General features: G+C 41.0%; 1 protein-coding gene across 1 annotated transcript in view; it reads right to left on the minus strand.

Annotated features, from left to right (window-relative positions):
- The window catches only part of LAP3 (leucine aminopeptidase 3), a 12,839-nt gene continuing 359 nt past the window's right edge, over positions 1-12,480 (minus strand). The window contains exons 2-13 of the mRNA XM_085223418.1: positions 12,273-12,388; positions 11,940-11,994; positions 10,525-10,630; positions 9,722-9,881; positions 8,528-8,692; positions 7,422-7,580; positions 6,425-6,549; positions 4,514-4,602; positions 3,365-3,467; positions 1,399-1,478; positions 555-667; positions 1-451 (exon numbers count right to left, since the gene is read on the minus strand). Coding sequence (XP_085079544.1) covers positions 253-451; positions 555-667; positions 1,399-1,478; positions 3,365-3,467; positions 4,514-4,602; positions 6,425-6,549; positions 7,422-7,580; positions 8,528-8,692; positions 9,722-9,881; positions 10,525-10,630; positions 11,940-11,994; positions 12,273-12,388 — 1,470 coding nt within the window. The 3' untranslated portion in view covers positions 1-252. The remainder of the gene's footprint in view (positions 452-554; positions 668-1,398; positions 1,479-3,364; positions 3,468-4,513; positions 4,603-6,424; positions 6,550-7,421; positions 7,581-8,527; positions 8,693-9,721; positions 9,882-10,524; positions 10,631-11,939; positions 11,995-12,272; positions 12,389-12,480) is intronic.

Below are 12,480 nucleotides of genomic sequence, written 5' to 3' on the forward strand. Positions count from 1 at the left end.
TCTCAATCAGAACACACTGTGCAAGATTTATTGGTACACGAACTGTGATCGCTTTATACATAAAGTATTTCCCATGGTCACGGTCTGGCATTAAATACCTCAGGTAGGTCCAACAGCATATTTTTACTTTAAGTTGTATAACAGAGGAAGCAAAGTCTCCCAGGCAAGATGTTCTTGATTTATAAAATGGGCAGTTCATCATGTTTTTCCTTAAGGCAAAGCGGATGATTTTAGAATAACCGTTTAAGCATTTTATTTGGGATTGGGACTGTCTTGGCTTAACCGAGCCGCAAACTCCACCAGCGTCCTGGTGGGGCGCCCAGCCATGCCCTTCCGCAGGTACGGCACCTCATCCTTGTTGGCCATCACACCAGCAATGTCCAGGTGAGCCCAGTGAGGGGCGGTCACAAACTCCTTCAGGAAGGCAGCAGCCGTGCACGCTCCTCCAGCTCTGCAGGGAGCAGAAATAGGAGTTGTTTCTAAAGCAACACCACCAGTCCAAAGGCTGGGCTGCAGGCTGGGAGGACAGGGTGTGAGGGATGGTGCAACATTACCTGCTGTACTTCCCAATATTACTCAGGTCTGCCAGAGGGCAGTCTGTTACTTGTTTTGTGTAATGTTCAAAAAGAGGCATTCTCCATACTCGGTCTCCTGTCACGATGCTGGCCTGAAAAAGAAAAGGCGACACATTGGGCAAAGTTCACTGCTTGTTTTTGTGCAAGTGGGTTGCTGTTTTTTCCTCTCCCTCCCTTTTTTAACTGCATTTATAAGCATCAGCATTGCTCATTTTTATCCTTTTCTAACTTTGACCACTCTGTCTAAAATTTTCTATGGTCCAAAATAATGTCAGCTATTTGGAAATACACTGCAAACAAAACTGAATCCCATTTCAGCGGTGGTGATCAAAAAGCAAAATATAAAGAATACTTATTCTCCCCTATAATATAGTTTCCTGGTAATATACATTTTCACAGATCCTTCCCTTCAGAGACTCCCCATGTCCATCACACCTCAGGCACTTGCAAGGCCTCTCTGAATGTCTCCTTTGGTCTGGCTTTTAACAATACCAATTACCTTTTTAACAAAAACTAATCACTGTCAATAATCCAGAGCTTCTACACATGCAGTATGTTGTCAAAGGATGCCAACACCACTCAAAATCACAATGCGTGCTTTGTGCTGTGTGATATAAAACCTCACTGAGGAGCCAGCAATTAAGAGTCTCAATTATGTATTTTTCAATTAAATACAATACTAACACATTCCTACGAGATTTCAAAATACAGTAACATTTTAGAGTTGTGTCAGGTAAGACTTTCTTTAAAAGAAAGTCACTACTTTTTTAGTAACAGCAGCTATTAACAAGATTATCACTTGATAATAATGTTGATGGCCTACCTCATAAAGGTGATTCCAAAGCCAAGATGAATTTGTGAACACTCCAGTTGCAGCAGACCCCAGTGCAACATCCATGGCACCTACAGAAAGACACCTTGAAATTTATACGATGACTGCGAAGGTGGACTTATTACCCTGCATACACACTCCTCACAGTACTTCCCTTTTTAATTCTCACCAGCAGTGATTTCTGAAGTCCACAAAACCTACAGACTTTAGTGCACTTTCATTTAATTTAACAAAATTTAAAGTTGTTTAAAGGCTAAACTAACAGGACAAGAATTCATGAAAATTACATTCCAGATCTCATAAAATTTGACTGTTTTCAGCTTAACAGTAATATGCCTAATGTATTCAGCAATAAGTCCTTTATCAAAATAAAATTAAAAAAAAAAACCTAAATTTTTACTTTCTACATAGAAAAATCAGACTTTCAAGTTTATGAACTCATCCAATTTTCCACTTGGTACTTTTCCTTCTCTGAATTTCATTCACAGAGGTTGTTGCACAGCATACGCAAGTTTAATTTAAATGAAAATAATCACCATCAAAATAATAAACCACGCCTCAAGCAGAGAGATCGCATACACAGTTATTTTTTGGTTGTCACAGATCTGCTTCTCTAACACTGATGCTATTTCAGGCACTCAATCCCAGGGAAATTTAAAAAGCAAAATTCTCAGCAATGTCAGAAATTTCTGCAGGAGTTGTCCTCCTTCCTGCCTGGTGCCAAAGGATCCCAAACAATAGCCTGGAGTGGGAGTAACCCATTTCTCCTATCATGGAAATACTTTTACACAAGTCAACCACTTAAAATCAACATTGCTTCTCTCTATAAACATTTTCCAAGCGTTTGAACAGCGTTAAGCTTGAGGAACATGATTTAAAGCAAAGAGAGGTGATTATTTTTCTCAGATTGTTTATTAAGCAAAACAGTGGACTCCTATCTGATCTGTTCTTCCATGTTTGCTCACATTTCAGCTACAATCACTTCAGCTATGACAGATTGTTGCTGCAGTTCATGAGATGCATACGTAGTGCTATAATGTTAAACCTGTAAAAAGAACTCCATTCATATATAACTATAGAGAAGAAACAAAATGCACATGAGATAAGAGATGTTTCAGGGAGAAGTTCTTTACTATGAGAGTGGTGAGGTGCTGGAACAGGCTGCCCAGAGAGGTTGTGGATGCCCCGTCCCCAGAGGTGTTTAAGGCCAGATTGGATGGGGCTCTGGGCAGCCTGGTCTAGTATTAAATGGGGAGGTTGGTGGCCCTGCATGTGGCAGGGGGGTTGGAGATTCATGATCCTTGAGATCCCTTCCAATCCAGGCCATTCTGCGATGTTTCACTGAAGTGACTTCCTGAGAAGATGGTATTGATTCTCCTACTAGGTAGATTGAGATAGCTCAGCAAATGGAAGAAGTGGTGCTGGGTAGGTCAGAACTCAGGCACCCAAGAGGCTTTTCACAAAGAAACTATTTTGGCTTCAGGATGGCTAGTGCCGGAACTGGCACAGTCTTCCACAGCTTCACCAGTATCTCTGCACCACAACCTGAGGGTTGAATGTGCTTAGGCAAGATGTTGAGTGACATAATTGCCTGGAATCTACTATTAACTCAGCCAGAAAAAGAAGCACGGGAAAACTTTGTGCAGAAACATCCAAGTCTGCATAAATCCTCCTGGACTTATCCCTTCCAGCTCAGCTGGGCCAGGCCCAACTTCATCTACATTGCTTACTGTGCTCCGTGCATGCCAATACCCCCAGTCTTGGAGACATGCTGCAGTTGTACAAGTTGTTACAACAGAATTTGTGCAAGCTCTTGTCCTGCAACATGCCAAGCAATCTCACCTGCTTTCAGCTTCAGGCTGTCTTTGTATACATAGTACAACAAATTCACAGACCATTTAATGAGAATAACAAAAAGTTGGTTTCCAAAATGAAGTAGGGAAGGAAGACTGCTTACCTGTTAATGTTGCAGCATTCACAATAGCCCTTGCATTAAAATTGTGGGCATAACAGAGAGCATCAGCTAATAGCAGTCTTCCTTCTGCATCTGTGTTATCAACCTTCAGGTGGAAAAATCAATAAGAGATTAACTACTGAAAACATCCCATTAACTGACTTATTTCTCACACATTCTCTTAAACAGCTGTCAGATTGTGACTACACTGTCACAAGACCAAGGAAATTAATCAAGATTTACTCAGAGAAATATGGCTCATAGAAACTGTGAAGGAGAGGGATCCACAAGAATGCACAGATGCGTGCCAGGAAATGGTTCCGTGTGATACTGCTTTCTTTTTGTGTCTTGAACCTTTTTGCCTCTAAAGAAGAAAATAAAATCAATAGCCCCTCTGCACCTTTCCCCGTTCAGAGAAAGCTTATAATGAATTCTGCAAGATTAATTGCATGCACTCTGAGCCACTAGCTATTTCTTCTAGATTTCTCCTTGCTGGAGGAATATGCATGCAGTCTTCTCCCTCCAAGCTGAATGCCACCAAACTCAGTACTACAGAGAGAACGTCAAGGTCAAAGTTTGAATCACAGAAATCCAGACAGAAATATTGAGTAAGCCATCTTCTGCACAAAGTCAGCAGCCTACTGCACAGTAACTTTCTGCAGCATTTAATATATTGAATTAGTATAGCTTGGATTAAATATGAAATAGTAGTATGGCAATGTGCTTTGAATTGACAGATCTTATGATGCTCAGTTCTGCTTGTACAGAGCAGCTAGCATGGCAAAGACCTTAATTATATCAGCAGGGAACTAATACACTTACATCTTACTCCAGACAGCAGGTAAGTGTCCTCAAAGGTCTGCCAGAAGCAAGTTGTATGTTACTCATTCTGAGAGCCTGTGTTTATAAGCATCTTGAGATGACAATATTTTCTAGCATGTTCATTGTTACCATACTTTCCAGTTGTTATTAGGGATTTGTAGAACATGTCTAACCTCTTCAAATATGTTTAAATATGTTTGAAAAAACCCTGTGATTGCAATTCCTAATTAATAACATACATTTGCATTGCATATCCTCTGACTACAGTCATGCAACCTGATTGAACCAATTCACTCAGAGTACTCAAAAATCCAAGTTTCATAGGCATACCTGGATTGTTTTTCCATTCTTGGCTCTAACTACATCCCCAGGCTTGTTTGCCTTACCACTGGGCATGTTTTCACAGAGGGGTGCCAAACCTCAGAGAGAGAAAAAAAAAAAAAAGAAAAAGTGCATTACTATCATCTCTCTCAAAAGATATAAAAAAAATAGTTAGGAAACAAACAACAAACTTAAGAAAGCAGTAGAATTTTCACCTTAATTGCTCAATATCTGAATTTTCCTGGTCACTGAAAGTCACACGGCCTAATTTTCAATCAGTGGGATTTCTCTGCATGTTGCACCACAGCTTATTTTCCCCTGCACCATTTTACCACTAGGATTTACTTCTAATTTAGATACTCAGGCAAGCGACAGGAGAAGAGCTTTAAAATTCACCAAAGCTTCTGTCAAGAGGTACTATCTTATGTCTTCCATATATGAAGAATTAGTCACATATAAAGAGAGTTACTTCTTTCTGAAAATCAGACTTCTGAACTCTGAGCTGTTCAAGCTCTCCTCGTTGTGTAATGCCAAGAGGGGTCCAAGGAATCGCCATAGAATGCCAACCATAAGAGCAAACATGAGCTCTCAGTCGATGTGAAAACAGTGAATGAGACAGTGGGATGAAAGACAGCCCCCATTCCCAGGGAGAGCCTGCTCCTGTGTTCTGCCCAAAGCATGAAGGATTGAGAGAACTGCAGACCGCTGCTATTCACTGGAATTAAGTACACAGATTTCTGCTCCGCTGATTTTTGCTTAGCGCTTCCCTTGGGATGCTTTTAAGTATGAATCTTGTGAGGATGTGTGGTTCGCTGCCCTCTACTGGTCGAAGCATGTCAGCAACTAAAATATTGCTTAGCTGGAAGCGACAGTTTTCAAACACAAAACTTAACCTAGAGCGGACTACATCTCATCAGGAAATGGTTTTTTAAGCGCAATTCCTGAATCAACTGATTTAATTCTAACTGCACATTTCTGCAGAAGCAATAACCACTATTCAGAACTAAAAACTAGTATCAGAAAGCTTATTTTGTTGTTTTAAAATTTCTGTTGAGACATTCTCCAAAGAAAAAGCTGATGCGCCATCCTCCTCAGCTTTGGCAAACAGAGATAGCTCAGCTAACTTCTTTTCATTTCTAATGGCTTTTATAGGTATCCAAACTCTTTCTTGTAACAAAGCATCAGGACAAAACCCACTAAAAACAGGTTTATCAACAGCCAAGTCACAGAATCATAGAATGGGCTGGGTTGAAAAGGACCACAATGATCATCGAGTTTCAGCCCCCCTGCTACATGCAGGGTCACCAACCACCAGACCAGGCTGCCCAGAGCCACATCCAGCCTGGCCTTGAGTGCCTCCAGGGATGGGGCATCCACAACCTCCTTGGGCAGCCCGTTCCAGTGTGTCACCACCCTCTGGGTGAAAAACTTCCTCCTAATATCTAACCTAAACCTCCCCTGTCTCAGTTTTAAGCCATTCCCCCTTGTCCTGTCACTATCCACCCCCATAAACAGCCGTTCCCCCTCCTGTTTACATGCTCCCTTCAAGTACTGGAAGGCCACAATGAGGTCTCCCTGTAGCCTTCCCTTCTCCAAGCTAAACAAGCTCAGTTCCCTCAACCTTTCTTCATAGGAGAGGTGCTCCAGTCCCTCTTCTAAGTTCTAAAAATCATGCCTTAATTATTATTTTTTTTAGTTCTGCCTTTCATTATCTTTGCATGAATAAAGTAATTCTTTTTGATACGCAAGTGAAAACAGAAAAGAGGCTGAGCTAGGGAAAGAGAGAAGCAGTTTTGTAAGCGCCTGTGACGTTTCGGTAAGACAGTGTCTTAAAAGTTATCACTGCTGATAGAGAAAATGACTTTGTCTACAGAGAATTTTGTAAAATGAAGGCTTTCAGATTCTCAGACAAATACTTACCAATTATATTAAGAGGAAGATTTAAAGCTGCTGCTGTCACAATGGCTGAACAAACGGTTGCAGCCCCTCCCATATCTGCTCTCATCGCATCCATACCTGATGATGGCTTCAGTGAAATGCCACCACTGAAATAAGTAGAATAAATATCATCCAGCATGGAGGTGTTAGATGTTACATACATTAATAAACATAAACACTCTGTCCATCACTGTGTTTTAGCATGAAAAAAAAATAAAAAGAAAAATCAATAAATACTAGACTCAGTGGTTTCTTCTTACAACACCCAAGTACACTGGTTTTCAGCTGAAGTACACCTAAATTACTTCCTCTGCACCGTAAGAATTCAGGTAATCTACAGTGGACCAACAAACCAGTTCTCCTGTACTCTGCAGTCTTCGTAGTAGAGTACAAAAGAAGAATAGTAGATTTGATGAAGTCAAGCATATGGAAGGAGAACAAACTGAAATTCTTCAGTACGTGTAACTGCTTTTTCTGTCCTACATGAGAACCTGCTGCAAAAAACAAACTGTTTCTACTTGGCTTGAATGTGATCTACATGTCCAGGGGCAGACTGCAATTTTAAGTATGTGAATTCTTCATCCCACGGTTTGCTCAGATTAAAAAAAAAAAAAAGACAAAAGTTTTGTTTCTTTCCCCTGGATTTCATTTTCCCTTACAAGCCAAAAGCACATCAATTCTACACCATTCAGTCACTGCAGCTTGTTTTATTCCTGGGAAATGCAGCACAATCTGCTACATAGAGTGAGTTCACTGGAACAGCACTGAAAGATGTGCTGGGAAAAGAAAAAGCACCTTTGCGCTCAACAGAAATAGTAGGAAGGTACAAGCAAGGCTTCACCTCTGCGTTTAACAGCATTGCAGTTTGAAGTGCATATCTCTCATCTGAGTTATGCACAGCCCATCTGAGCTCCATCCATTAATAACTAAACCATAGCTTCCCCTTGTCCCCAAACCACTAAAATATCACCGTACGTACCTGTCAAACGTAACTCCTTTTCCTACAAATACCAAGGGAGAGTCATTGGCATTAGCACCTCCTAAATAGTGAATCTCCAGAAAGATGGGAGGTTCAGCTGAACCCTTGGCTACACTCAGGAATGCTCCCATCTGCTGCGTTGCTATCCAAGACTCTGGCCTGGAACAGAAATATATATTTTTTAATTGAACGCTGACCAAGGAATTTTTGTTTGCTTTTGAAAGGCTATAATTCTTGAAGGCCTGTACACAATTAATTCAATTTTAGTTAGATTGGAAACCACCATTTAAATCCCACTGTCATTTCTTTTGTGAAACAGAAAAGTACCGCCTCAAAGTTACTGTTTGGTTTTTGTTTTTAAAGAAGACCAAATCTGTACTTTCTGCATGAGAAACATTAAACTTCAACTTGCCTATCAGACTGTGTCTTTGAAGGCACATGGAGTAACAATGTTGCATCCTCTTTTTGCTTTCTCCCATCAGAACAAATACTATGTGTACAGTTGATTTCCCCTCAGTCTTTTCCTTTTCACCAGAACACCCTCCAGCACTTACTAATGCGACCAGCCATTTCTGCTGAAGGGCAGCAACTAGAAGTTCTGGGACAAGAAGCATTAGCTGTGCAAATTCAATTGCAAAGGCTTTTAAAGGGCTCTATCTCAACATTTTAAAAACTCAAAAAAAAAAAAAAAAAAAGCAATAAAGGATATTTAATTACCACATCCAAATGAAAAACAACAGAGGGAAAGGTATATCTAACAATTGGGAATAAAAGAAGACGTATTAGAAAAAAAAAAAGTATCTGGTATCTATAATTTATTCACTGATTCTTTACCAGGCTTCCTCCTTCACAGCCCTTGTGTCAATTAAGCAGATAACTGACAGCATGACTAATTGGCAGTTAATCATTTTGCTGTGTCACAGTATCTGCTTACTCTGCTCACCTAATTCTGAGAGCAGCCTGGGCACCTTTAGGCTTTTTCAACAAAGACTTCACTTGCTTTTGTTATTTGAGATAGCAGAATGAGAATGAGAGCATGCTACTAATTTCAGTGGCATGGGAGGTTTTTTTTTACTCAATAGAAAAGTAGTTTCAAGGGATTTTACCTTATATGGACCTTCACATTGCTAGCAAAATTTCCAAGCTTCTGTTCAATGTATTCAGCAAATTTGATTGGAGTTATATAATTAGCTGGAGCCTCCATAAGGTACCGAGCGAGGTTCTGACCCTCCGCATAGATAACACCTTTCTGCCAGGCTTCACTTCCAGCACTAAAGAAACAAAACAATGACATAACAATCATGATCATCAACATTTAAGAAAAGATGTCAACGTTCATTTGTTCTCTCCTTTTTGAAAGTACATCAGCATTAATTTAAGGCAATTAAGAATGTTCCATTACCATTACTATGAGGAATTCAGGGGAGATCCACGGTGTATCTAATCTACTTCTCATCTCTGCTTCAAGTGCTTCAGAGAAAGCTAGAAGAATCCTAGAGCAGGAGGTGTGAAACTGCCTAATACATTTGGTCTTGTCCTAATCCTTACTATTGTGAAAATGGCTTAAATCCTTAAACATTAGGTTTATATGCCTTCCGTAATTTGTAATCACATTATGAAAGTTTTCATTTACCGCATAAAGCCTTCAATTCTGTTTTTCACTTTGCTGAAGTACGGTTACACGACAAGAGTAGAATTTGGATCTCATCTCACAGTGCACTCAAGAATTTCACTAGCAAAAGACAGAGCTGACTGCGTAGGAAATGGGAATGTCTGCTTTCTCCTCTCAAGCAACAGTAAGGTCTACTTAGAAGCCAACTTTTCTTCTTGCATTTCATTCTGTGAATGCAAATATAACAAGTGAACTCTGTAAAACATATCCATGGTCTGGTCTCAGTCAGCATTTCCTGATTCTCAAAAGGATTTATTCATTTACAGAGTTTAGGATAACACTGCTCAACAATTTTGGCATGCAATACCAGTGCAAATCCGTTCACATCAGAACGTAATTCAAGTAATTTTTGCTTTTATTTTTATCCTTGGCCTTCTTTTCTATGAAGCAGCATTTATTTACCCTTAGCCTCATAATATGGCACACTAACAAAAATGTGTGGAGCAAACACCATTAATATACCTGGAGTGTAAAATAATTAAGGAAATTCAAAGGATTGGGAGAAATTAAGAGAGAGATTGCTGCTAGCCCTGTTCTTTCAGTTTCATTTTTCTCATGAACAAGCATGCATAATTTAAAAAATAGACAAATGGATAAATACACAAGCAACTTTTCCTTTTGCCATCACCTTCCATGAAGCTGAGGAGTAACTACAGGTTTCTTTTTTTGCTTCAGCTCATTGTATTCATGCAATCCAAGGACAGCACCCTCTGCTGCTGCTTGAGCATCTCCACAAGGGTCCACTTCAACACAGGGGATTTCCAGGTCTTGGATCTGTCTACAACCAACTGAAAAAATACAGTACAGAACGAGTAGGCCATATTGCACAGAAAAGCAAAACAGGTGTCTGATATAATCCATATAACACCTCAAGGAAAAAAGTTTACTTAAGATACCTAAGTTCATAAATTAATTAACTAAAATGAACATATGATAAAATAATTTTAAATGCTGATTATCATATACTGACAAATTGTGATGAAAAATATCACTTGATAAATTCCTACAATTAGGCCCTAAACTGCACAGTTGTTCTCATTCCTTTAAACTTGGCCCATATCAAAGCAAGTCTCCATTATTCTGGAGTGTTATGGACTATGAGTATAGGTGTCAGATATTTGCTGTGATGTAGTTTTTGCTAAGGCTCTGTAACTGTTCTTTTCTCACAAAATAGTTTATCTGTGCTTTTATGAACAGTATAAAACAAACAAAATCATAACCAAAACATATTCCATGTTCTTTTTTTTTTTGTACCCAAAGAATTTAAGTGTTTTGGCAGCTAGTGAGACAGTCTGGTCTAGCTCTCGGGACAAAGAGCTGTCATACTTGTGTGACTGACCTCTTGTCTCAGCTTATGACTTACGTGGTTACATTAAAAGACTTCTCTAGATGACTCTAGATGAGAGGCTTAAGAAAATTAGAAAAGTTAACCTGCAACAGCTGCACGGATATTTTCTTTGTCTTCATTCCAGTTTTCTTGGCCATTTACTCCAGCATTCTTCTTACCCAAGCCAACTACAACCACGCTTGGAAAGTCCTACACAAAGTCAACACACAAATGGATTCCTCATTGTTACAGCCACAGCGCAGGGTTGTTACAAAGACTACGCTTCCCAAATCAAGCCAAACAGCATTAACATACATTCTCTGTGTTATACAGATTTTCTTTTGTGCTGCCACTGTCTTCCACTCTCAGTCATTTGCCACAGGGATCCAAACAGTTAGGCAGGTTGTCCACTTAATTACATGTGTTGTAGCAGATATGGCTTTATGCTCACCATACAGCAAAAGACACTTCTATGGGAAAGTCTAGAAGTCTTGAAAACAAATCCAGCTTTTGCTGCAGAACAGAGGCCAGATGTGAGCTGCCTAAGTGCAACCATTTTAGCTCAGTAGTACATCAATCTAAAAAAGTCTCTTCAAAGCCTAAGCCTACCAGTTCAGCTCCGGAGCAGAGCTGGCACAATTAGCCAAGTGCCAAACCAAAACTGCACAGAGGTATGCAGATCCAGAATTCAGGCAAGCCACGTAGCACAGCACACTTGCCTTACAAACCAAAAGTGGAAGGCAAAAAGGCAAAGATAACAAAGATGAAAGGAGACCTTTACGGATGAATTCAAATTTGTATAAAACCATACTCAAGGTTATGTATGCGAATAGATTTTCCAGTAATTTAATCTCAGACTTTCCCTTACTGTTCCATTGCAAATAGCAGCTCTGTCAGATTCTATTGGCTTTCAAACTACTACACCACAAAGTGTCTTAATCCTCAAAATGTGGAACTAGCGCAAACTTCTGAGATTGACGTTCACGTTTGATTCACGTTATCCTTTTTTAGCTATTATTATCTTACACACTCAGAAAAGTGCATAAGGCCATCTTCTACTGCATTCACCTGAGGAGATTTACTGCTTACTTCAGGGGTCATCCTGTATGCACAGCTGGGACAACAGGACCTTGCAGGGGTCTTCCACGAATCCATGACAGCCTTTCAGCTGGGTACATCACTCGTCTGTTGTGCACATGGGAACTCAGAGTGACAGGCAATAATTCCTACAACCTGATTTGTTTAAAATCATGTACATAGCCCTAACGTAGGATGCAATTACTCACACGGGGACACCTAGCGGCTGCCGAGCAGCACTCCAGCAAGGCACAAATCGTATTTGCTAGCTCCGTGCAGGGACATTAGATGTGCTAGGACCTCTCAAATGGCACCAAAAGCGTACCTTGAAGCGGGTGATATATCACATATATGATGCACACCAATGAACCAAGCTTAAAGTAAGCCATAAGGGCAAATCTCACACATCAGAAATACACGTACGAAAACGCAGTGTCCGTACCTGATGCAAACCATGGAATACGCGTGCTTTGCCTTTCTTCAGAGGGGGCCCGCATCTAGAACACAAGAAGCTTCTTTCAGTGAATAGGTCCGTACGGTAACAAAGTTACTCTGCTGCGTTCACCCCACAGCCACGCAGTGCTCCTGCACCCTGCGCCGGCTCATCCCGATAAAGAGCAGTCCCTACAGATACATCGCATCTCTTTTCCCAGGAGCTTCTCTCCAAGCCGCGCGGCCTGGGAAGGTTTAAACGCTACCAAGGACCAAGCAGACCGCCCCGCTCTTGCTGACGTTTACAGGCGCTTCCATCTCCAGCGCGGCACGCAGCACTCACGCGGCCAGCAGCTCGCGCAGCCTCCCGGACACGCGGCCGTCGAACTCGTCCCCCGCCGCGCTGAGCTGGGCGGCGCCGCCCTCCCGCTCGCTCGCGTAGGCTCCCAGCAGCAGGCCCTGCGGAAGGGCACGCGTTAGTGCTGACAAGACTGGGACGGACGGCGAGCACGGCGCTCACGCTGTAGCACAGAGCGACGCCGGTCGAGCAG

This window comes from Meleagris gallopavo, chromosome 4 (assembly GCF_905368555.1).
Source record: "Meleagris gallopavo chromosome 4, MGAL_WU_HG_1.1, whole genome shotgun sequence".
Classification (NCBI taxonomy): domain Eukaryota; kingdom Metazoa; phylum Chordata; class Aves; order Galliformes; family Phasianidae; genus Meleagris; species Meleagris gallopavo.